The sequence below is a fragment of the Silurus aristotelis genome (genome assembly GCF_946808225.1).
Source record: "Silurus aristotelis genome assembly, chromosome: 11".
Classification (NCBI taxonomy): Eukaryota; Metazoa; Chordata; class Actinopteri; order Siluriformes; family Siluridae; genus Silurus; species Silurus aristotelis.
This window is the reverse complement of record NC_139584.1, coordinates 6,994,556-7,020,739: the sequence shown is the minus strand read 5'-3', so window position 1 is coordinate 7,020,739 and position 26,184 is coordinate 6,994,556. Positions and strand designations below refer to the sequence as shown.

Sequence of the window (26,184 nt, the reverse complement as noted above, 5' to 3'; positions counted from 1 at the left end):
CCATAAACAGTTTGTTTGGAGAAGTTTCTAGAAGGATGAAGGTGAGGTGTGGAAGGGGCCAGTGGCAGTAGGAGTTGGCTTCTTTGGCAGCAGAGGTTAATCATTATTGCTCACCACAGACACACGATGTGCCCGGCAGCCCAGGGCAAAGCATCATCCTGACAGCGAGTTCACACGCTTCATCCCTGCTACCGTAATTAACGCTGATCAAGGCTGCGCACGGCTTTGATGGCCTCCTCGTATTAGTGTCACCTCGGCGCGTTCAAACGGCTCGGTTCGCCGGGAACGTGAGAGATGCGCTTCGCCGGGTTCAAAACGAATGAGCCACTAATGTTGAAAGTGACGTGTCGGGGTAGAGGCGATAAATAGTGGACGACGTCTCACATCATTCGCTCTTTTCTGTAGCGAATGGCGAGCTCTGAACACGTCTGAATTATTAAAATGCACCAAAGAGACTAGTGTCGATTACAAAAAAAATCTTAAGATTTCAGATTGTTACCTAAGCCAACGAGAACCAGTGCCCTTACAGAAAAATTGAAAAAAAAAATAAATAAAAGACTTCAGTATGTCAGTATGACCTTGCACACAAAAGACCAGAGAACACACAGAGAGTGGGAACCATATTAAGCAGCTTTGTGTAAAAAAAAAAAAAATAATAATAATAATAATTTGAAATCAAGATTTATAAAAACGTAGAGATTATTATTGGACTAGGTGGTGGCTTTGGCCCCTGCTTTAAAATGTGTTATGACATCACAACCATCAGACAATATATTAATCATTATATTTATTAAATAATATTAAACATATAAAAATCAACACAATTTTTTATTTTATTTATTTCTTATTTCTTCTTATTATTTATTTCTTGCCTTTTTTTTTACTGCAAAAAGAAGTATGTATGTATGTGTGTGTGTAATATATATATATGTATATATATATATATATATATGTATATATAAATATATATATATATATATATATATATATATATATATATATATATCCATACATACATACAGTGGAACCCGGTTATCTCGCCCTCGGTTACCTCGACAACCCTATCAAGTCGACGTTTTTGAAGTGGAAATCCGCGATGCGCTTTGGGAAGAAAAGAGCAGCCGGTGAGAGAGTGCCGGTGGGAAGACACGTACCGGGATACACATGAGCGATAACAACGACCGCCGTGAACCAACGTATACCAACAATAACGGACAGTGAGAGTGTGGAAGTTTAAATAGGAGCTGGTGATGATAAACGAGCACCATATGTGCGCAATTGAAGCCGGGAGCTTCAGAGAAAGCGGCCGAGAAAACACCTGACACGCTGAAGGGGGCTGAAGGGGGCGTGTCAGGTGGATTCATGAAAAATTTGTGTTGATTTTTATATATGTTAAATATTTATTTTATTATATTTGTCTGGTTTTAGTTTTAATAGTCATACATCAAACACAGGAGGATGCATCTTGGTGGTCATTTTTATTTTATAGAAATAAAATAAAGATTATATATTAAAATTATAAAACAATTATTATATATTATAAAACAAAGGGAAAGTTGCTTGAATGTACTATTCCTGTTTAAGACTTCAGCCAAGCCGTCATGTTATCAGATGCCCAAATTAATAATAATAATAATAAAAAAAATAAAAAATAAAAAAAAAGCAAATAAATAAAATAAAAAAGGAGGAATGTCCTGAAAGAAAAGTTAAGCGGCGCTTAATGGTGCAGAATTTCGGTTTGGTGCAAAATGATCGTTTTTTGAGTGATTCTCCTTGGACCAGAGTTTCAATACATCACATGTCTAGGTCACGTCTCATGTCTATGATTATCATTTATGCCATTTTGCAGACTTACAATTATCTCATTCATACAACTGAGCAGTTGAGGGTAAAGGGCGCAGCAGTGGCAGCTTAGTGCTGGTGTGATTTGAACGCATGACCTTCTGATCAGAAGTCCAACATCTTAACCACTGAGCTACCACTTCCCTGAGTAAACTAGAGAATATGTAAGAATTCAAGAGGACCCTCCACATTCAGTGTCCTTAGGGAGGAAACTAGAGAACCCAGAGGAAACCCCTACTGCACGCGAAAGTGGAAGATGTTGGCCTTCTAATCGAACAGCCGTAAGTTTAAACCACAGAATGACCAAGCTGCAACTGCTGGGGCCCTTAAGCAAGGCCCCTAAAAATATAACCTCTGCTTAGTTGTTTACATAAAAAAAAAAATTTTTTAAGTCTGCTCTGGATTATGGGGCGTCTGCCAAATGTATCTGCAAATGTAAGAATATTTGACACTGAAATGTAGTGAAGTTAAAGTAAAAGTCTCCCCGAATGGAAATACTTCAGTATGGTAGAGATGGACAAAAATTTATTTATGAATTACATCAATTCTTTTCTGTCCACCACTGAACCACACAGAAAAGGAATATCATCAAAAACTTCAGGGGTCCACTGTCTACGGGAGTCTTTTAAGGTACCAGCACAATAACGCACTTAGCAAAATATCATCTAATTACCGTTTTTTTGTCTATTGTTGTTTTACTGGAAAGCGCGCTATAAATATAATTTGATTGATTGATTGATTTCACAAAACCTGATCATAGTTTTAATTCTAAACACTCCGATGGAGCGGTGCACCCATAAGTACCTTGCCATCCTCGGAATACACGTTCTCGTGGTATCCTCTGACGATTGTGCGGTCGATGAACAGGCTCCTCATCACCACAATGGCTTTCAGCACCTTTCCCAGGGTCACCTGCACACAAACAGTAGATCTATGATCAGCCGGGTTTTCAGAAAAGACTTCAGTCAGGCCTTAGAGGTAAGCTTGAGACTTCTGGGTGTATGTGACCAAAAAAAAGAAAGATGGGCAGCTTTGCTCTTTTGACAAAGATGAAGCCCAGGTTTGCGTGAACAAAACAGTGGAGATCTCTCTCTAAATTATTAACAGTGTCCTCTCAATAGCACCATTCAACCTGTTTAAAGAAGAGCGGAGTCTGACCCTACCGCTGACCGAGAGAGACAGAAGCGTATTGCTGATGAGACGGACCAGAAGGGATTGCGAGTAGACTTGGGGGGTCATGGACCTCCTCAAGGAGGCTTGAAAAGGAGGAGCACAATGAGGAGCAGTGGGATAAAGGTCAGCTTATCTAAACAAAAGAGTAATAGAAAGGGGCTTACATTGTGCATACACACAAACACATCCACATAAGAAACTGAATTACACACAGTAGTTTTCAGAAGGTCAGAACTGTTTGCAAGTTTGTACCCCCACTGTTTTTGCAGTCAAAGGGAAAAAACGGAGAACTACATCTTCTTGAAGTGTGAAGCTTAAAAAAAAAAATATATATATTATATATATATATATATATATATATAAAAAATAAAGTGAAATATACATATATTGCCCAAACCCATATGGAGGCATAACTACATACTATATATTGTACAAAGATATAGATATGGTTAAGAAGGATATAAGATATGATATGATACGTTGTGATACAATAGAACTTTAATTCTACTGAAGGAAATTCATATGCCAGAGACTGCTTCAGAGTAAAAGAAGAATAAATACAAATTAAATATAATTGAAAATAAAATAAAATATTCTAAATACAAATGTATTCAAAAGTACAAAAGGTGATCAGGAACTAAGAACATATTGCAAATAATATGACATTCCACATGAGAAACTGCACATGATGTGATGTTGTACATGGTAAAAAATTACTACGGTGGCAGTGAAGTGTAAAACACTAACAAATCGGAAAACTAATTAGAAAACATTTTATTTTGTTTTCGGATTTGTTAGTGTTTTCTAATTTGTTTTCTGATATGTTAATATGTATGATGAATTGCACCATTGACTGCACCCCCAGGCCTCCTCACCTTACCCATATCAGTACCTGCCTTTACTAACACGCTTGTGGCTGATGAGCACAAATCTAGTGGAAGATCTTCTAGAACAGTGGAGGTTATAATAACCGTGAATGGGGACTCAAGCCTTTGTGCATATATTGTTGCAGTTCTCATCAACCCAACCTGCTACAACTGTCATAGTCACTGTGTAGCATCGGATTTTCAAATCGGGATTAAAGTGGATTTCTATAGAGTCTATAGTTTTTGTTGTTCTACCGGAATGTGATCCTCTCTTAATTTCTGAAATGCCTTTTGTGATCCAGTTGTGATTACAAAATAAATGTAGGTTGAACTATGCAAAATGCTACTGTAACAAACATATGACATTCATATCCTTCATTTGCATTTAGAATATAGTTTCTATTCTATTCACGTTTACGGCATTTGGCAGGCGCCCTTATCCTGAGCGATTTACAACTGAGCTTGAGGGTCCAAGAAACGGTAGCTTGGTGGTGCTGGGATAAGAACCCATGACCTTCTGATCCAGGGTCCAATGCTAAAAACAGCTTTAGCATCTTTCCCACATTATATATAGCGAAAGGTATGTGGAAACCTGACTATCACACTCTTATAGCAAGGTCAGTTTCTAGTGTTTTTGTTCCCTCTATGGAATATCAAGCATACAAATTATCAACAAGGCAAACTAGATTTGATGGCAGTGAAGGCTTCACAGGGATTTTTAGGGGGAAGAAAGTAAAAGAAACCGTGTGGAAAATCGTGTTACTATATGCCGAGGCCTTGTTCCGTGTGCTTGCGCTTCTGTGAGGCGTTTTTATTAAATTTGCGGTCGTCGGAGCGGCTTGGACCGCGGCCTTTGCTCTCTTCGGGTGGCTGACGCCGCCGTTCTAAAGCTTCCGTCCATTACCACCTACAGCCTCCATTGGGAGACATCTGCCCCATGTAAATTGAAATATTTTTCATCAGAGGCGTGAAGCCTACAGGGCAGGGGAAAAAATGAAACCAACACCTACGAGCTGTTTCTTATCGCTCACTGTGGCCACCACGCAGCAAGGAAAGGTTCAAACTGCTTGGCCAAGATTTGAAAGAAAAGATCCACTGAGTGTTATTTTAAGACTCGCTGTATTTTGTATTAAAAAACAGGCGGTTTTCCTCTCACACACAAAACCCCCCCCCCCAGCATGTTTTACCTGGACTGCAAGCGGAGGGTTTTAATGGAGAATGATGATGTTAAATATGGAATTAAAATGATCATGTGTCAGTTTAAATGTGCAACTGTCAGATTAAGCTTGGTTCCGATCGCCGAAATCGTGCGATAACTGCATGCACCTCCTTACTGCCCAAATTTGCAAATAAATTAATAAAATCTCACCTTTTGATGAAGTTTGTCGGACTATTATTGCATGCAAAATGAAATCTAAAGCTATAACATAACATCTATCTATCTATCTATCTATCTATCTATCTATCTATCTATCTATCTATCTATCTATCTATCTATCTATCTATCTATCTATCTATCCACACACACACACACACACACACACACACACACACACACACACACACACACACACACACACACACACACACACACACACCTTAAGTAATACAATGAATATATATTCATATATATCTTCTCATCTTTTCAGTGCAAACACACAGTGCGAACAGTGAAATAAAAAACCTACCAGGAACATGGGATTACCTTTGGAGAGAAAAAAAAAAAAAGCGCAACTTAATCAAAATTGGGACGTAATGTAATACAAATACTTTGTTATTGTAGATTTTTAAGTAGACATCTTTTACCTTCACGCATTAACATATTAACACACATATCCGTACTTTCTACTTGTAACATTTTCAAAACAGGCTTGTTACTCTAGTTTAGACGTGATCGATATTTTTTCTTCTCGTTGCGCGCCGTTTTCAGCCCATCAATCTATTTCCTGTCATTGCGTGACTTTTTCAATCTACCACTGGTGAATCATTTCCTGGCTTTTACGCACCACAGACGTAGACTAGCCTCTGAAGCTAACAACGAGCAAGACGGAGAACAAGAAGTCTGGGGTTAATGTGGATGAGACAGAGGGAGTCAGTGATGTAAACATGACTGAGAACAGACACGTTCCTGATCGCCATCATCTTTTCTCTGCTTGTGTTCTATATGGTGGATGTTCAGCCTGGATGCATATATTAGGTAACACAATTTTTTATTCGTTTTTATTATTATATTTATATAATGTGAGGTCCAGTTACCAGTGTGACACTAAAACAGGTAGTAGTAATGGCTACTTTTTACTTAAATACATGTCAGAGCTCAAACTTCTTTACTTTAACTTGAGTGTAAAAGTGCTCAGTACTCTTTAAAACATAAGTATCTGCACTTCTACTTGAGTAAAGTATGTTTACTTTTGCCATCTCTGAACTGAAGTAACAATTAATGCATGTGCATAATTTTTTTGTCTTTTAACAGTTTCAACGCAATGTGGGAAGCACTGCCGCCTACAGGTGAACTTCGAAACAGCGGCGTATGAAATACTGAATTCAGCAAAGTTGTGATATTGTACCGTTTTAAATACAGTATATACACCGGTATCCCTAGTGTTTTGCAAACGTGCCGTTTGCACACTCTTGTTGTAAGGCTAATCGTGCTTTGTGCTGTCACTTGTCACTGCAGGCATGGATTTTCCCCCCAATCTGATGCTGAATACTTTTACTTTGTTTTGTTGCTTCACCCGCGAAAAATTCCAGCAAGAAATTGGTTTGCCCAGAACAAAAAGCAGTGAAACTACAGCCATCTGCCTGGATATCTGAGAACTGTATCTGCACATGAACACAAATGATGGCAGCACACACACACACGATTATGGGCTTAAACGCGCCAATTTAGGATCATATGCGAATACAGACATGGAAAACCGATACAGCATCTACATACGCAGAGACATCATTAGATTAACAAGCAATAGAACCTGAAGCTGTTTGAATTGAGGTTGAATTGAGGTTGCCCCGATGTTGCACCAGCAGCAAAAGCGAAGTCTATCTGCAATTCAAGTCTAAATTTTAACAACTCATTCAGGGTTTAATCCGGTGTGATGGAGCATGCTACAAGAAATCAACTTCTAAACCAAAAACCCCAAGTGGAGGCTTGAAACCTTCATGAACAGCACGTCTCTGAAACAACAGGATTTCCTGAATACATTATACTGGCTGTTAGCGTGAGCTGAGGATTGATCAAAGGCCTCTGAGCTTTATGAAGAGTCCCGTTTTAAATATCTCTCCTCTTTACAAGAGGCCACCACAGTCATTTATTTGGCACAATGCCAGAGGAATAACTAATGTCTGGATTCTTTGTAAGGAATGAAGTAATGAAAACCCGTTACAAACCCCTCCAGCTACATAACGACCTCGAAAAGATTTAACTTCAGAAGTAAGCAAAAAAAACCCCCAAAAAAACATTTTGTATATCACTGCAATCACCCACAACTTAAATTAAATGGTTTCACTATACCCCCAAAAAACCCAAATTCCAAATCCCTCAATTTATATACATTTTATTAACGCGCAATTGATGCAGCACGCATTTCCGTTTGATAATTTTTATTAAAAAAATGTAATTAAACAAATAAATATTAAAGAGGCAAAATTAAAACCTTTAACCCTACTCATATATATATATATACACACACACACACAAATATACACACACACACACACACACACACAAATATACACACACACACACACACACACACACACACACACACACACACACACACACACACACACATAATATATCCACCGAAATGTTATTTTTAATCACTAAACATTTGTGTTTACTGATGCGCCAAGTCTTAAATCGGCACCAAAATCCGGCAATTAAAACCGTCCGTGTGGAAACAAGGCAAAAGTTTTGTTTAGTGTCCTGCTGATTTAAGTAATTTTAAACACCAATAATTACTTTGAAAAGAATATTTTGTCTTCATGCTCTATGCTGAGTTTGGTTTCAAAAATAATAAACATACATTTGCTAAAAGCATCCATATATGGTCATTTGGTTAGAGTATTTAAAACATTGAAAAGTATTAACTTAAGGTACATTAAGAACAAATAATGTTTGATTAATTTCCGATTAATCACGCAATATCAATATATATATGGACATTGTGATTAATCGCAAATTAATTTTATATATATATATATATATATATATATATATATATATATATATATATATATATATATATATATATATATATATATATATATATATATATATATATATATTACACAGTACAGACCAAAAGTTTGGACACACCTTCTCATTCAAAGAGTTTTCTTTATTTTCATGACTATGAAAATTGTAGATTCACACTGAAGGCATCAAAACTATGAATTAACACATGTGGAATTATATACATAACAAAAAAGCGTAAAACAACTGAAAATATGTCATATTGTAGGTTCTTCAAAGTAGCCACCTTTTGCTTAGATTACTGCTTTGCACACTCTTGGCATTCTCTTGATGCCTACTTTGAAGAACCTACACTATGACATATTTTCAGTTCACTTTTTTTGTTATGTATATAATTCCACATGTGTTCATTCATAGTTTTGATGCCTTCAGTGTGAATCTACAATTTTCATAGTCATGAAAATAAAGAAAACTCTTTGAATGAGCAGGTGTGTCCAAACTTTTGGTCTGTACTGTATATATAATATATATAAACTTTTGGTCTGTACTGTATATATAATATATGAGTGCACCCAGTCACATTTGAGCAACCATTGTAGTATCTTGTATCTAGAAATGAAACTTGGATATATTTTTAGAGTAGTCAATGTGCAGTTTGTATAGCAGTATAGATTTACTGTCCTCTCAAATTTACTCAACAGAAACCCATTATTGTCTAAATAGCTGCCAACAAAATTGAGTACACCCTAAGTGATAACAGCTGTATGTTGTGTAACCCTGCATGGACACATGTCCTCTTCATCATGTTCATGTTTTTGTCTGCTTGACAGGATAAAATGTATCTGGGTTTCATTTCTATAGTATTGTCTCTTGAGAAGATCTACTAAAATGGTTATATATGTATGTATACGTGTGTGTCTGTACGTACATTCTGTAAGAGCAGAGCCAATTTTTAATGTCAACAGCTATTCTAGGAAGGCTTCTTCAACTCTCTTCCCGAAAGGCTGTGCTGAAAGCGAGGCGCTGGCGCGGGGCCTGGTGCGAGCTCAATGCTGAGGACAATAGAAGTTCGTTAAACTTCGAGGCATCCTGGTGCGGCTCGCTCGGCGAGAGAAAAAGCACACTCCCAGGAGGAACAGAGCACCATGGTGGCAGATGGTGCTTTTTATTTGGAGCGAGAGTGGGCAGAAAGAGAAGCAATGGAGAGAATGTGGCAGGAAAAAAAGAAAGGAAAAACGGCAGTGACGAGGGGGGGAGAAAAAGAAAAGGACGAAAGCGTTTCTAAGCAACAAGTGAATGCTGCCGCCAAAATCGGCTGCAAAACAGGAAGTGCGAGGTGCCAAAGTGAGGCAGTCCTGCATTAGCTAACCTCACAGGCTTGCATGATGTGTTCATCGCGTGCGGGATGGGTGTCATCACGAAGACTAACGCCAGGATCTTTCCGCTGTGGATGGCGGGACGGGACGGGGAGCTCGGAAAGGCTTGCTGTTCACTGCTGATGCGCTTCTGGAAGCGACTTTGATGCTTCTGAGGTGAATCTTGGGACGCCGGCATACTGCTGAACCAGCTGGCTCAGACCTCTTCAACCACTCAGCAATAATCAGACTTTCTATGCACTCTTGCTGCCAACTCTGGCATCACCAACATACCCACCTCATCAACTTTTCTCTCGGCTTCTCATCCTGCGCCGAGGAACATAGTGGTGCTGCTCTGGACTGGCTACGAACAAACTTTTCTTGAAGCTCGGATCCTACGGTGACCTCCGGATCCTCGTGTCTCAGCATTATCTGAGGACGTTCCAAAAAATCTGTCGATATTCCAGAGCTGGAAGCCGAAAATGTGTTCGCGTGTTCCCTGAGCCATGCCCCTGAGGAGGGCGAAATATTTTTGATGTAGATCAATAGCAGCACAAGGTCACTTTTAGATACAATTAAAAAGGCAGGGCTCTAAAAGTACCAAAGAGAGACGGTGCAAGAGAGAGCAAGGCAAGGCAAGACAAGGCAAGGCAAGGGCACGACAAAGTCACCTCCTCTAACACTGTTCTTTAAAGATGGTTATAAGACTGCAGTTGTGGTGACCCCCAGATCAAGCATTACCGCAACCTGCCACTCGGAACGTCAAGAATATTAATTACGGCACAGGTGAACCCAACCTAGGCATTTTTGCTGAGTCTGTGACGCAACCATTCCAAAGTTCAATGACAGCATCCAAAAAAAAATATAAAATATCTACACTGAAACATCAGGGTTATCATTGAAAAATGTATCATAATACAAGTTCTGTTACATGATACATTTATAAATGACCAATATTTCTATACATAGCAGTTTCCGTAAATAGTTCTTCAGGCAGGTTTCAAATTCATCCGTTGATTGTCAGTAACTTATTTATCCTCCTCAGGTTTCAGTGGATGAGAAGGAATACTGTGTACACAAATACATCCTCAAGACTGGATTAATAAGTAGCCCAGGACAAATTTGGCATCTGTTATACATTTTACAATTTTTTATTTTTTTATTTGTAGCTGCTCCTTGTAGAAGAAGAAAAAAACAGTTACAAGTGTGTGTAAGAACAAGTATTTGTATCTCGAATAATATTTGACCTGTATAGTAGAAGCTACCGCTACTCACTATATTTAAACGTGGTTTGCGTATAACATTTAAAAAAAGATGCTAGCTAGGGTCATATTGACGTTAATTTTTAGCACCCCATGCCAGAATAGCTCCCCATTTAATATTATTCCACTCATCCAATAGGACTTTCCGCTGTATTATGCTAATGGAGGCCTGTGGCTTGAGTCTGTGTTTCGGTTCGAGGAATGTTCAGGAAACTTGAGGTTAGGGTACAGTGCAGTACACTCGAGGTTTTCCAGTCCAACTGTGGCAAATCATGAACCTCAATTTGTGCAAACTGTCATGCAGGAACGTTTAGTTTCATCAAAGGAAATTTCTAATTCTACAGCACGCGATGACATTCTACGTCGAGCATCAACAGCAGTCACTTCTCCAGAAGTCTGAGCTACAGGAGCTCGTCTGAGGGTCAGTCTTTGCTCCCCACGTGAATCAATGAGCCTCGGCTGAATCATGACCCTGTCGCCGGTTCACCACTGTTCCTTCTTTGGAGCACTTTTTAAAGATACTGAGCACTGCAGCTGTGTGGTGGGAACACCACAAAAGAGCTGCAGTTTTGGAGATGCTCCGACCCAGTCGTCAAGGCATCACAATTGGGTTTTTGTCAAACTCAAATCCTTACGCCGGCCCCATTTTTCCTGCTTAAAACACGTAAATTTTGAGGACAAAATGTTCACTTGCTAACTAATATATCCTACACACTAACAGGTGCCATGATGAGATAATCACTGTTATTCACTTAACCGCTCATAATGGTTTAGGCCATGGGGCAAAAGTTTGCTAAAGCCCTACATTTGGGTATAATAAGCAGGTGTTCACAAACTTTCAGGCATATAGAGAATCTTTACTGTGTGATGCGAAGACAGGACACCACATTACAGTTTTGTGAAGCCCACAGATAAAATGTGCTCTGACAGAAACATGATGAGAAGACTATAATGATCAAAGTTGTATTAACTTCCTGTATTGTATATGACTAGCTTTATTTATTCATTTTTTTAGACAAGTTTGGTTTCTGAGCAAGCAAAAAAAAAGAGGACTAGACGGGATATTGGATCCCATTAGCATAGCGAATTGATTAATCACTGTAGTCTGACCCTGACCAGCCCGCTACTTTATTATAATGCAACACATTTAAATATTCAAACCTTTTTTTAATATACAAGGTTTATGGTGAATTCTAGGTAATATCATATTCCAGAACTCGGACCACACTACAGAAAAAGCTAGAGATTAGCATTCTAGATTTTGGTTTGGAGCTTCCTTACGGTGATCGCTGTTTAACATACATGCACGTTTCACCTAAGTTACATCTCTTAACTCCTGCTGCGTGAAGCTTTGCGGCTCCGCTTTTGTACGTCGTTTGATGCGCGCTGCCAAACGAGTGACAGGATCTAGTTAGTGGCAGCACATGAAAAGGCTTCAGATCGCACTTAAAAACACTGCGCTCATCAGGAGAAAGGAGCTCGAGACATATAAGTTCCAAAAAAAAAACAGAACATATTGGTGGGGGTGGTGAAGCTGATGGTATCAAATGGGTGAGGAAAATGAGGAGAGGGCCTGAGGAGGAGGCATTTGTCACTCTCATTAGCATCTCCTTAATTACGGCTGGGCAAGCTTGCCTGTAAAGGATCCGGATCTCGCAGAGGACTGGCTCGTTCCTTTTTTGCCCTCAATCTCACGCCCTAGTTAATGCTGCACATCTGAGACACGAGTCTAGCTGAGAAGTAAAGAGGTAAGCAGGAGGGTTTTGTAGTATCCTGTGAACTTATTGCAAGCGAGACGGCGTAGACAAAACATCTGCGCACGTTTGTGTTTGTTATGTCTCATAATGGGGGAGAGCCCCAGGACCCTATTTACACCTGGCAATTTCAACCTGGTATGTTTTACCCACATGCATTTACACTCGTGAAGCTTATTTACCAAACTAATCCCTGAGCTGACCTCTTTTTTAAATCATTTCCATGCTGAAATATCAAATAGCTCTTAGTCCATGTTCTGTGTGGTCATAGTCTCTGCTTCGATTGCTGTATACATCTCATTAGCCAGAACCTTGGCATCAGCTTCACACACAACACATACAAAACGGAATCGACAGCCAACGAGCTACAAGCAAGCAAGCAACATCTTCCCAGCACATCTTCCGCTAAATATATAACTCAGAGTTCTGGAAGTAGCTCGGAAATTGCTGGCAAAATCGTTTTCCTGCTGACGGAATGATATAAAATGCCTGTCTACGTTTTCCCCGTTTGCAATTTTATTTTCAAAAGTAGATATATTTGGAGTGGAAATGATACGATCAGATATCGACCCAGCACTTCAAGCTGATATCCGCCCTGGGACGTAGTATGAAATCCCCAGACCCAGATGCTTCTTTGATTTTCCATTGGCATTTTGGATTCTGGTTATTATTTGTAGATCTGATGGATATCTTAAGGCATTGCTTATTTTAAACTGGAGAGGCCGCTCAGTTTTGGCGGTGGAAAACGAACCCCTAACTTCAAAGCAGTGCAGTGTGAACGAACAACAGCGAACGCACTTTGAGGACGAGCTCCTTCTGCACATACTCAAGTAAAGTAGCTAAAATTATCCTAATTTCATCTTCGAAATGAAAGCATGTAATGAAGTGTGAAAATGGCCCATGGGTGGATTTCGGATGCTGCCCATAAGACTTTAACTGGCACTTTAAAAGACGCGCTGGCAGGGGCATTGTGGGTAGAAAAGGTGTCACATGTACATTACAGCAGAATGAAATTATTTCTTTGCGTCGGTCAGCAATCGTTTTTTTCCCGCACTGTTGGCTCTGGTCGGACCGCGTCAGCTGTTTTTGGTCAGATTCTGTGCGTGAAATCAGCGTCCGAGCTCGTCGACGAGTAAGAGAACTCACGAGTCTGTTAGGAATGATTGCGGCGAGTGCAAACGCTGCTTGCTTTATATATTTACAGATGTGGCCTTTGAAGTTTGCCCCTTTGGATGCCGAATACACACTTCTGCCAACTGCTGGTATGGGAGTGTTATGCTCACTCACACAAGCGCAGAATGTACGTGCGCGGTTTGGTGTGTCAGACGCGCCTACATAATAATAATAATCGGCGATAAAAAAAAAAAAGAAGGCAAAAATCAGTCCGATTAATCGTCCGGCCTGTCAATCGGTCGACCTCCAACCTTAACCACTGAGCAACCACCTCCCTCACACAAATAACAAAACAGATAGTTTGCTGTTTTGTTCCCTGCCCAGTTCTGCTAGGTGGCATACACACAGTTCTAAATTGCCCACAGGTGTGAAGGAGTGTGTGAATGTGTGTATAAGGATCCGTTAGCGCATCAAATATTCCTATTTTTATCTGTATAAGGATATGAATTTTAGGTATAAGGTTATGATTATTATTTAGACTTAAACATCATCCACACCGCGTGAACAAATGTTTTACGACTATTCCGCGAAGCTAGTAATTGTAGGCATCTAAACTACGATAAGCCTTTGCTTTTCTCGCGTGTAGGCTCACTCTGTCTCAACCAGATGATTATACACGCCTGAATACACTACTTCATCAAAAAATGTTTATTGAAAAGGTGTCGCTTCCATGTCTGATTTAAGGGGTCTGGTAATTCCATGTTATTATTTAGAAATATCATCATAAGTGTTCTGTTTTATCTAAAATTGAAAAAGTGATGTTAAGTTAGTTATTTTCTTTTGACAGGTCCGTGCTTTAAAAATGGCACAGTATCATTTCAACGCGTTTGTTATTGTTTACTTCTTTTGAAATGGTCTATAACAGTTGGCTTTATTTCCCATTGTATAAACCAACTAGTAGCCTCATTTTAAATACCATGGCCCTGATCAGGCAGTTACTAAGCATGAATGAATGAATCCTGCATATGTCAATAAACTTGTTTTTTCTTTGCCCTACAGGATTCTTATACACCCACACAATTATGCCCTCATGCCCACCCCAGCATGTACCAGCAACCCATCCAGGGTGTATCTCTGATTTTAGGGTAGACTTCGGATCCACCACGGCATTACTGCAGATGAAAGAATGAATAAATAATCCCTCGTTTTCGCACAAGTGCTGATTTTGCAGAATTATAATTAGGTAAGCTGTAAATAGGAGTCAAGGAGAAAACTTTTTTTTTTACCCTACCATAAATAAATAATCAAAAAAAAAGTGACGTTAGAATATTTGGCCATCAAGACCAGTAAGTTCACAACAAATGAGAAAAAGTAAGTCAGAAAAGTCGAGGAACTCGAAAGCAAACACCGAATTTGGGGTAAGCGGGCATTATGTTTTTTTTTAAACACGCTAATTAGGGAGCACAAAGCGATGCAGATGAGCGAGGAGGGGATGCTCATGTTCCAAGCTTTGTAGTGATCTGTGGCATGGCCCCTGTGGTGGGGAAGCTGACACTCGAGCGACCCTCCCCCGTGTGGCCCAGTGTGCCAGCCTGCCAACTAGTCCATCTGGAAGAGTGTGTCCTGTGGGCGTGAGCTGTTGAGGTCCCATAGCTGGGGAAGGGGTATTTGTAGTCGTTCGTGAGCTTTCTTGCCAAGATTTCTCACTCTCTTTCTCTTATCTCTTCGTTCTTTCGCCATTTCTGTGCCAAAAACATGATCTTATTGGTTAGACAGAGATACTGCACTGTAGGAGACAATCCTGAAGCTGAGGCAGATGATAGATGTTGATTTGAGAGTCTTGGCTCTCAGTGTTGCTTGATCAGATATGCTTAAAAAAAAGAAAGAAACTGGCGCACACAATGAGAGGTTGTAAAGCCGTGACAGATTTCCAGGCTGTGCCTCCAGGTTATGGTGATTCTGGGCTTGTCTTTGGTGTTAGCTGTTACTATTAAATTCAATGTGATCTATCATTGTAGGAAACGAGTTTTTTACGTTTATGAGGACAGACAGAGGACGAAGCACTTAATAGCGAAACTGTTTCCAACAACAAGGGCACTAAGCCTCAAACCGGCTTCTTCAACAAGTGCATAAATAAGATGGGACAAGACAAAAGGAAGCACTTGAAGCTTTGAGTAACAATCAGACTAACGATCAAAAAGAGACAAGAATTACTGATCCAAAAGTGTCAGGCCAGAATTTTTGAAAATACTGTCCAAAGAACACCATATATCAAAAATCCTCATCATTGGGGGCAAACAATATGAGAACAATACTGTCAGTTGATGTATTATGACTGATATTCAAAGTCAATATAAGGGTAATAAAAGTAGGGCAGTCAATCGATTGAAAAATGTAATCGCGAATTAATCGCACATTTGTATCGGTTCTAAATGCGCCCTAAATAAAAACTTTTACTTTTTAAATACTTTAATCGACACGCTCATGGACAAATATGGATGCTTTATGCAAATCAAGGTGTATTATTAGTGAAACCAAACTCCAAACAAACCTTTGTTATGTTTCCACACGGAAGGTTTTAATCGCCGGATGTGCGCATCACGGCGGGTTTTGGCGCTTGATTTGAGACTTGGCGCATCAGTAAAACTAATTTTTTCAATAAAGTTTGTTAATCATTTCTTTTTTTAATACATTCTAGAATTTTCTTTTTTTTTTAATATTCTAAATTCCAAAGCTTTTTTGTTGGAAAGCAATATTTTCCAAGATCTTTCCATTAGTTGATTATCCTTTGATCTTTCTGGTTGGTCCGTGGCATTATTAATCTTCCAGCACAGCACTGTAGTTCAGCATTCCCATTCAGATCAGAAGGTGAGAAGAGCTGGTGGGAAAATGACTTTAATAAACGTGATTATAGGAAGGAAGTGGAACATTTAGCAGATGCTTCACAGCATAATATACAGTAACTCTAAAAGGATAAATAGTACAAAACACCATGCCTCAACACAATAAACTGTATGAATGAAAATTAAATAAAAAAATGCTGAGCTGCAGGAAGAATACACCACTTTGGACCATGTTGTCAATGACACCTTTTGGAGTGGAAATGTGGAAATTTCACCATAACCCGCATGCCATGTTTTGTTCTTATGTAACGTGTCCTCAAACCAAAGCCTAGTCGTGGAAGTCTTCCAAAGGTGAAAGTCATTAGCAAAAATGTTTACGTCTCGCATGCCCTACGGTTTGGGAAAAAAAAGTGCACATCACTAGAGGCAGGTTTTTGAACAAACGCTCACCAGTAGCACAGCCGATGTCCCATTCGGTCGGAAGAGCTCGATGGACATGTCCGGAAACATGCGGCCAATCCGAGAGATCACGTCGTCCACGTACCTGTCGAGGAAGGTCACAAAGGCGATTCATATTCACATCCACGTTTAGAAAGCTGCTGAACATTCAGTGAGTGCTTAAAAAGAAAAAAAAAAAAGTCATGATTGCTGCAGATAGCCAGTCGATGCCTTTTTATTAAGGTAACAATATTGAAAAAGCTGTGCTTTGGACAATTCAATATTATTGACATGTTTGTGTCAAACCGGTAATGTATTCCTGGACCCCACCCTGACTCATCAGATTTATCCACAGCCTGAGACTTCGACTAATTTGCTCTTTACACCACAGTAACTTACAGTAAAGACTGTTGATTAATCTGCGTGGGAACGTGAGGGTGTTGTTTAACTCAGACCCTCTGCACAGGGGGGAAATGACCATTTCGATGGTTAGAATTTGGGAATCCATCAGCAAGCGCAGATTCTTACAATTTCTTAGTGCTCAAATGCTGAGACAAACAAGCAGGATGCACAAATAGGGTTAGACAAAAACGATGCTGAATTCTCAACTCTGATTGGTCAGGGGGTGTTGGATTGTTTTATAGGAGAAAGTAGTTCAGACTGCAGTTTTTCACTCATTGCAAGGTAAAGGAAGTCCCCGACTTACGACGGAGATGCGTTCCGATGAGCCCGTCGTAATTTAAAAATATCGCGAGTCGAGATATAGCTTTGCCTACCCAGAAGCCTTACAAAAATTTCAGTACATAATTTAGCAAAACAGAGCAATTTACAGTACTGTATCGTATCAACGATACAGTAGAACTTTGTACTATAAATATTCCCCGCTACATGACAAGCTTTTTTTGGCAGCTGAGGGAACAAATGTTTATAGTTAATATAATAAATTAACAAAGTAAAAAATAACTAAAAAATTAGCATTTCCTTTATATATCTTTAAATATGGCATTTCGAATAAGGATTATGGAGGTGGACTGTGTTGTCTGCAAGCCACTGCACCTCAATGAACCAGATCAGGGTTTTGCTTTTCAGCATTCCTACTGGTTTCACCAAGTCAAATTTAAGAATTTTAAAGACCTTTTTAAGACCATAAAATTTTTTTAAGGCCGATATCACATCAAAAACACACACATACAAATACATTGTTAGCAACTGGCCTTAACCAGGCCCTAAATTTATTTTTTAAGCCAAGTATAGCTAAACTTACACTTCCCCATAGCTAAAAAAAAATAAAAAGCGTTTTTACGTCGTCTGTGGTACGACCTGAGATTCGTGCCAGTAACTGAAAGCTGACTGGAGTTGCATGTTGGTCTCCTTTGCAGTTGTAATATATATACGAATTATTTAGAGAAAGATCTACAACACCATGGAAACAAACAAACAAGCATTCTAAATTACTGAGCATTAGAGGTAGGGTTAACACGGACATCGGGAAAATTAGACGTGTTTTACAGCAAATGGAAGACGTTTTCAGTTGTTTGCTCACTGGATATATATAGATGTATGCATATTATGCATATGCTTTATAGGAGGATGCTGTCAAAAGTACATTCCATCTTGAACAACTCCTCCGACCCGCTATGTATAACACTGGTCAGTCTGAGAAGTACGGTCATTGACAGACTTATACAGCCACGATGCACCACAGGAAATCATTTCTGCCTGTGACCATCAAACTCCTCCCCCTAAGTGTTTGTTTGGTTATTCAGCTTTAACGTCATGTTAGCTTCGGGGCTATAAACATGACGGACATGGGTTATCGTCAAATCCATTACATTCAAATTAATATATAGCAAAAAAAACTAAAACACCTTTACGTGTTTGCAGCATGAAAAAGTAAAATTGTTTTCAAGCACTATCGTAAAAGTTACAGTCCAACAAGATGTGTGTTTAATTGTCAAGGGAACTTGACCCCCTAAGTGTTAAGCAGCTGCTCCATGATACACTTATAGATTTTCAAGCCACACATATTATACCAATATCATGGACAATTTATGTACAAATTTTGTACATCTTAATAGGCATATTTTATCTGAAATTTCTAAAATTTTACTTTAATCGTTGGATCAACAAAGTATTTTTCCGATGCTGATATTCTATGCGGTGTTTTGTAGCACTGCTATCTGCACTTTCATCTGCTTCCTTGCTATCGTTACATAACGTAGTCACGCTACGTTTTTTTTCTTTTCGCTAAAGTAGTACGGGATTTGCTGTAATCATGTGACGACACTATTCCGATCACTTCATTCGCTACGAACGCGCAATAGCGTCCTTTTCCCGCTACGTTGACTGCGATAGCCATTACAACTCGCTACAACTAATTTGCTCCGAAGACGTTCCCAGACATTAAAAGTAACTATAACGGGATATAAAGCACAATAAAAAATTTTTAATGACTTAAAAAAAAAAAAAAAAGCATGCTGTTATAAGGAAACGATCCGTTTCAGTGATGGTATGCCGCTGTAATATTTCCCTGTGTTTTATTCTGGGAATAAAGATACAACTTGGCTGTTTACTCTAAAGAAATGATATCTTCGCTGTTTACACACAACTTTTTCATTAAAGCCTGAACACGATGCCAGCAAGCAAAAAGTTTAATAACACGACCGCTGATAGGAAACAAGCAGGAGATTCTTGTAATAAAAACAAGAAGCCTTGGTTCGGCGGCGGACTGTAAAGCGGGGGGAATTTCTCGCCGAACGCCTGGCTCACCTTCAGTGTTTAAAGGAGAATATGCATTATTTGGAACCGCTGCCAGAGACGTCCAAGCTCGCTCGTTAGACTTCAGAAGGCTCGGGGTTGGACAGCCGAAGCCTTCGAGCCATCCCTCGAGTCAGCAGAAGCGCAAGTGAGAAGAGTCGCCCTCCTTGTATTGGCGGGTCAATGCTAATAAGGGTTTAATGAAAATCTCCCTTGCCATCAGCTATCAATAGACTTGAGGGACTGGCCTCATGCACAAAAAAAAAAAAAGAAATTCATTACACGAGTGCCAGGGAGAGGTTGGCGAGGGGAAGAGGATTAGTTGCAGAAGTCATTTGAAAGTTATGAAAGTGCATGTTGTGTATATTCCAGTTAGAACGGAACAGGAATCTGAGGTCAGACGCCTCCCTGACTGCTCTGTTATTTCTTTTGCCTTATTTCCTGGGAAGCACAGAATAAAACATTTTACATTTCTTTTTTTATTTGTCATTGTGCGTATCACATATAGTCGGTCAAAAGTCTGGAAACATGTTTTATCATTTTTAAGACGCATACAATTATGTAGTTTGTATGCACAAACTAGTTCAAAGGCAACACCACACAGGAATTGGACAGTGAACGAGTTCTGTGGACAGATAAGTTCAAATGTGCCATTTTTTGTTTTAACAGAAGAACATATGTAAGAACAGAAAAAAGACAAGATGTTAGCAGATTGCCCTCACCCCCACAGTCAAACATGGAAGCTTAACAGTTTGAGGTTGTATTGGAGCAGGGAAGGTTCTTATTCCGGGTAAAAGAAATACTGAACTGACATGGCTAGCATTCAATATTTCAACTCCATGGACTGGGGCTCATTGAAACCGACTTCGCCATACAACAAAACACTGACCTGAAGCATACATCCAACCTCTGGAAACGTTCATTAGAGAGTGAGCAGTCGGCTGGAGTGGCCTGCCCAGTCACTGCATCTAAATCTCAAGGTTTTGCTCTGGGATGAACTGGATCACAAGTTCAGAAAGAAATCTCCAACTAGTGAGGAAGTTTTACGAGAGGCATGGCAAAGTATTTCAGCTGAATGTTTGAAGAAACTAACTGTCCACATCAGTGAATGTGAATGTTTTTCATGCTAAGGAGGGATTTTTGGAAATAAAGTTTAACATCTGTACATTTATATATTTGTTTGGTCAATCTACATACTGTTAAATGACCTGACTGTTTTACATATAAACAAAAGGAACACACATCTCTCAAAAACAATAAAAGACTAGGAGTTTACACATTTTTTTGACAGGCGCAGCATGTGATGTAACGCAAAGATTTTTCTTACTCACTCGTCCCACAGTGCAACAACAAACAAAAAAACAAACCCATACAGTAAAATAGAATAAAATTTACTAACAGTGTACTTTATTAGAATCTTTTTTTTTAATCCAAATTGTTTTAAAATACATTTTAAATTGAAAGATTTTCTTGCATTTTTTAATAGTACAAAATAATGCGTGTGTAGAGGTGTGTGTACGTGGTGATCTTTCGTCTTTTGCCACATCCAGAGTGCCTCACCCACAGTGTTCCTAGGACAGACTCCAGATCTATCAGAACCCTGACTGATAAGAGTCACTACTTGTAAATGCACTCAGGAAACGCTATTGTAGTGTTATGAATTGAAGGGTGTAAGACTGTGTGGTTTGTTTAAGAGTGTGTTGAAGGTTCACAGCTACCAACAAGCAAAAGGGGTTCATCCAGGCCTTACACATAGACCAGTTTCATCCAGGCCTTACACATAGACCAGTTTCATCCAGGCCTTACACATAGACCAGTTTCATCCAGGTCTTACACATAGACCAGTTTAAACCAGGCGTTACACAGACCAGTTTCATCCAGGCCTTACTCAGACCAGTTTCATCCAGGCCTTACACAGACCAGTTTCATCCAGGCCTTACACAGACCAGTTTCATCCAGGCCTTACTCAGACCAGTTTCATCCAGGCCAAACACAGACCAGTTTCATCCAGACCACAAGCAATGAGAAAAATAAAAAAAATAAACCAACCAACCAAACAAACTAGCCAACAACAAACCAACCAACCAACCAACCAACCAACCAACCAACAAAAAAAAACAACCAAACCACCAACAAATTTAGCTGCTGACTTAAAGGGCAATACAGTACACTCAGAGGAAGAGAGTGCTTTCTGCCCTCTTCCACATCGAGGAGTGATTTGCTAGATCTGTCATGATTGACAAAAAGAGTGAGTATGCCGTTCCTCATAGCCAGACAGCACAGGTAAATTTTTTGCTCTCTTGGACTTCTAGCTAAGGATGGCTATAGCATTGCTCGAATTGAAATCTGATCTCCATTGAACAGAGCAAAGGCTTTCTGGGATGTCATCTTTTCCAACCAACTTAGATGATCTTTTACCACCTGACCGCTATGACCTGAGCACTTTTCCCACTACACCCTTGTTGTTAACTTTATTCTGAAAATAATATTCTGCTTAGGAAATGTACAGCACAACTGCAGCCAGCCTTTCAAAAGTGGTGGAATATTCTGTGCTTTTGACTGATTATTGGCAATAGCGAAGCTTAAGGTAATCGAATGGGGTGTGCAATTACATCTCAATTGGCGGCGTGGAGGGAAGCCGAGCCAGCTACAAGACAAGACTTGCTTTAATATCCCGCTGCTTCATCAGTCTCAGGTGTGAAATCTACTCAATCTTCATGCGTCTTTGGTTCATGTGAAGCATATTGGACGAGGGGGTGTGTACACCGCTTGTGATCTGCGCTAGGCTGCAACACTCAAAATCAGCCTTGTCTTCTTCTTTTTTTCTTCCCTCCTTCCAAGGCTTCTGTTTAGCACTTCATGTCCATCCTGTTCCTTCAGGCACCGCCACAGGCCTTTTAATTAGCATTGTTTTAATTGCCTGCTAATCACCAGCCTATTCTTTGTGTCATTACACACATACACACACACAACACACACACACAGTTAGGAGGCTGGGTTTAACCTGAGAGCAAAAGCAACACGAGGAGCAGGAGATCTAAGAAGGGTTGTTCCATGAATAAGCAAATAAAGGATGACAATTCAAACCAGAAAAGCAAGGAAAGAAAAAAATAAAATAAATAAAAATTGGCAAAACAACCAGACAAGCTTTGCTAAACTGTGGGTGGATCTAAAATGCCAGCAAATTATAACTTGGCTAGTGTACATAAGATCTTTCCAGCTTATATACCAGTCCATGAATTTTACTGTTGCTGAAGTAACGCTTTAAAAATCACATAGGCAATAACTCAGAAAATTACTCAGACATCATCATCGACGCACAAAAAAGGCATTTTGTGATGGGCGACACAAAAAAAATTTCACGTGCTTTTCTCACAATTTGTAGCTAATCAGCAAACCATCACCACAAATTCCTCAGACCAATCCAATTGAGCATGTGGTCCAATGTTTCTTCTCTAGATCCTACCTCCAAGAAGCTCCTATTTACTTTTTAAGGGGAAAAAATGGATGAAAAACACTGAAATCATGGTTTCGTCTTATACGTGCTTATATGTGTAAGAGACGTAAAGAAATGTCAATTCTCACCATGGTTATTGCATTGTATCATTTGTTTAACTTCATAGCTTCTTGGACTTTATACAGTTATATATATTAGGAATGGTAAGATTCACTGGTTGGCATCGGCATAAAAGCTAACGATGTGATGCATCGATTGAAAAAAAAAAAAATCACAGAAAACCGATTAATTCATATAGAATTATTAGTAGCTGCGCTATATTTTTAGCATTTAGAAAGTGACCAATCATTTGTGACCGATATTTTATATACAGGTTTCTAATCGCTAAACTGTTTCTCGAGCGCGTTCTCTCAGCACCGCTGCTGCTCTGTGAATATCACGTATCGCAGCGCTACGGAGACCGGGGCGTGTCCCGAGAGTCAAACGGAATATAGATTGACATGGCAGAGGTAGAGCTGCATCTGTCTGGAGACGCAACAGGGAAAGAACCTCTGGTTTTATTAAATCTTTTTTTTTTTTATCTCTACAAAAGACTGTTTTGTGAAAGGGCCATGCGTTAGAAGTCAGTGAAGTAAATTTATGATTTGCTGTCTGTCTGAAGCAAAGGAACTATTTGTACCACATTGAATTGCATAATATCGGATTTTGCATCGTAATGCACTGAATCGAATCGAAATCGTATCGCATGGCCTTCGGGATAGGGTTGAAGCGTATCGCGACGCATCGGTAGCTGCTTCATATGTATCTATAACGTATCGTAGGCTATGCATCAAGATGCGAATCGCATCGGGTCTCAGTTATTAAGAGACTCATCCCTAATATATATAGGTAATAGGTATGTGTATGTAATAGGTAATATGAAGGAATACTGAATTTCTAACAGTATGTATATTGATGCATGGTGGCGTATCAAATGTTTGTGATATGATGTTTTTTGTTTCATCGCTAATCCCACTGTTGTATCTGGGGGTGGAGATTGGGAAGCCGGACGTTGCAAGCCTACGAGCGACAACTGTAGTGGCTGCTACACACCCACAAGCTGCAAACTATGAGCAGGTGCAAGCCAATTACCGCCTGCTAGTGTGAAACATGATATTACACTGACACATATACGGGGAGCAAAGGCACGAGAGGTATTTAACTATCCATATGCAGCACTCTGCACCAAACAACCAAACTCTTGGTTGTGGTCAGGAAGGGTCTGCTCCTTTTCTATTTGTCTTTTGTCATCAGGACGAGGGCAACTTTTCCCCCGATGCTGATTTAATATGCGGCTACGTGTATTGTTTCATGTTGCCCAAGTGCTCCCACATCACACCATTGCTGCATTCTCTTCACTTCCTATAGCTGCCCACATCGATACGAAGCCAAAAACGGATCAGTGTCCACCTACCTGAAGACAGTAAGGAAACCGTTGCGTGAGCACGACTTTAACCGCCGTCCCTCAAGACATGAGTCAAGACTTTCTTCTCGCTGCCTGTCTGAACAGCTGAGTCACCGAGTTCAAAAGACGAGTGGAGACCCGCCCCTGCAAAACGCTTATCTACAGCTAAAGCTGCATCATTGATGAAACAACCATCACTGGCGACTACCGTTTCTGAGTATGTATGGAAAAAAGATATCAGGGCATGCTGTTATAAGAAAAACAAGCTTTACATCACAGCCCAGTTCCAGCCACATTTAACCATTATTTTCTGTTAATATAAATTGTTTATTTAAAAAAATAAATAAAAACGCATATAGCCCCGAACCCGACAACGCGATTAGAGAGACATCAAACCACCACCATCAAATGTCAAGCAACTTAGAAACTTAAGTTATGTCATAAACAAAATGAATGCTACAGATTGTTTTTGTTTGCTGCTAGCTACCATTAACGTGAAAACATGTCTCGGATCGATCACAAAAAAAAAAAAAAAGCCTTTTTCTTGTGGACGTCAGTTTTTGATTGTCGTACAGTCTGAAGTTATGGCGATTGAGCTCCTACAGTGTGACATGGGGATCAAGTTCGTACACTCCCAAAGCAACAATCGCAAAGGACTATTGAAAATTCGTCATTATTGTAAAGATTGTAGAAAACTGGATGTGAAAGTCGGGATCACAAGCAGTAGCATATTCCTGGGAGAAAGCAAAGAATGTTCAGAAGGGTTACTTTCCGGTTTGGAGAATCGACCCAAACAGGCAACTAAAAAGACAAAAACAACTAAACAAATCGCAAAAATAATATAATATAAAATAATAATATATATAAATGGCGATACACTAATAGAAAGAAGTTGAGAAAGATGGGTATATTATGCTAATTTGTGACAGAATTTGTGACCAGAATACTACTTCTCCTAATAGAATGTTTATTTTTATTTACTAGATGAATACAAATAACAAGACAAATAAATAGATACATACTTATATATATATATATATATATATATATATATATATATATATATATATATATATATATATATATATATATATATAAAAAATATATATAACACATACACACTCACCGGCCACTTTATTGGGTACACCTAAGGTACAAGGTCCAACTGCTCGTTAATGCAAATTTCGAATCAGCCAATCACATGGCAGCAACTCAATGCATTTAGGCATGTAGACATGGTCAAGACGATCTGCTGCAGTTCAAACCGAGCGTCAGAATGGGGAAGAAAGATGATTTAAGTGACTTTGAACGTGGCCTGGTTGTTGCTGCCAGACGGGCTGGTCTGAGTATTTCAGAAACTGCTGATCTACTGGGATTTTCACGCACAATCATCTCTAGGGTTTACAGAGAATGGTCCGAAAAAGAGAAAATATCCAGTGAGCGGCAGTTCTGTGGGCGCAAATGTCTTGTTGATGCCAGAGGTCAGAGGAGAATGGCCAGACTGGTTCGAGCTGATAAAAAGGCAACAGTAACTCAAATAACCACTCGTTACAACCGAGGTATGCAGAAGAGCATCTCTGAACTCACAACACATCGAACCTAGAGGCGAATGGGCTACAGCAGCAGAAGACCATACCGGGTGCCACTCCTGACAGCTAAGAACAGGAAACTGAGGCTACTATTCG

The 26,184-nt window shown here is 39.5% G+C and overlaps 1 protein-coding gene across 1 annotated transcript in view; it reads right to left on the bottom strand.

Moving 5' to 3' along the window:
• The window catches only part of med27 (mediator complex subunit 27), a 75,837-nt gene that overhangs the window by 10,409 nt on the left and 39,244 nt on the right, over positions 1-26,184 (bottom strand). Inside the window, exons 4-5 of the mRNA XM_083555249.1 lie at positions 16,854-16,947; positions 2,647-2,754 (exon numbers count right to left, since the gene is read on the bottom strand). Coding sequence (XP_083411375.1) covers positions 2,647-2,754; positions 16,854-16,947 — 202 coding nt within the window. The remainder of the gene's footprint in view (positions 1-2,646; positions 2,755-16,853; positions 16,948-26,184) is intronic.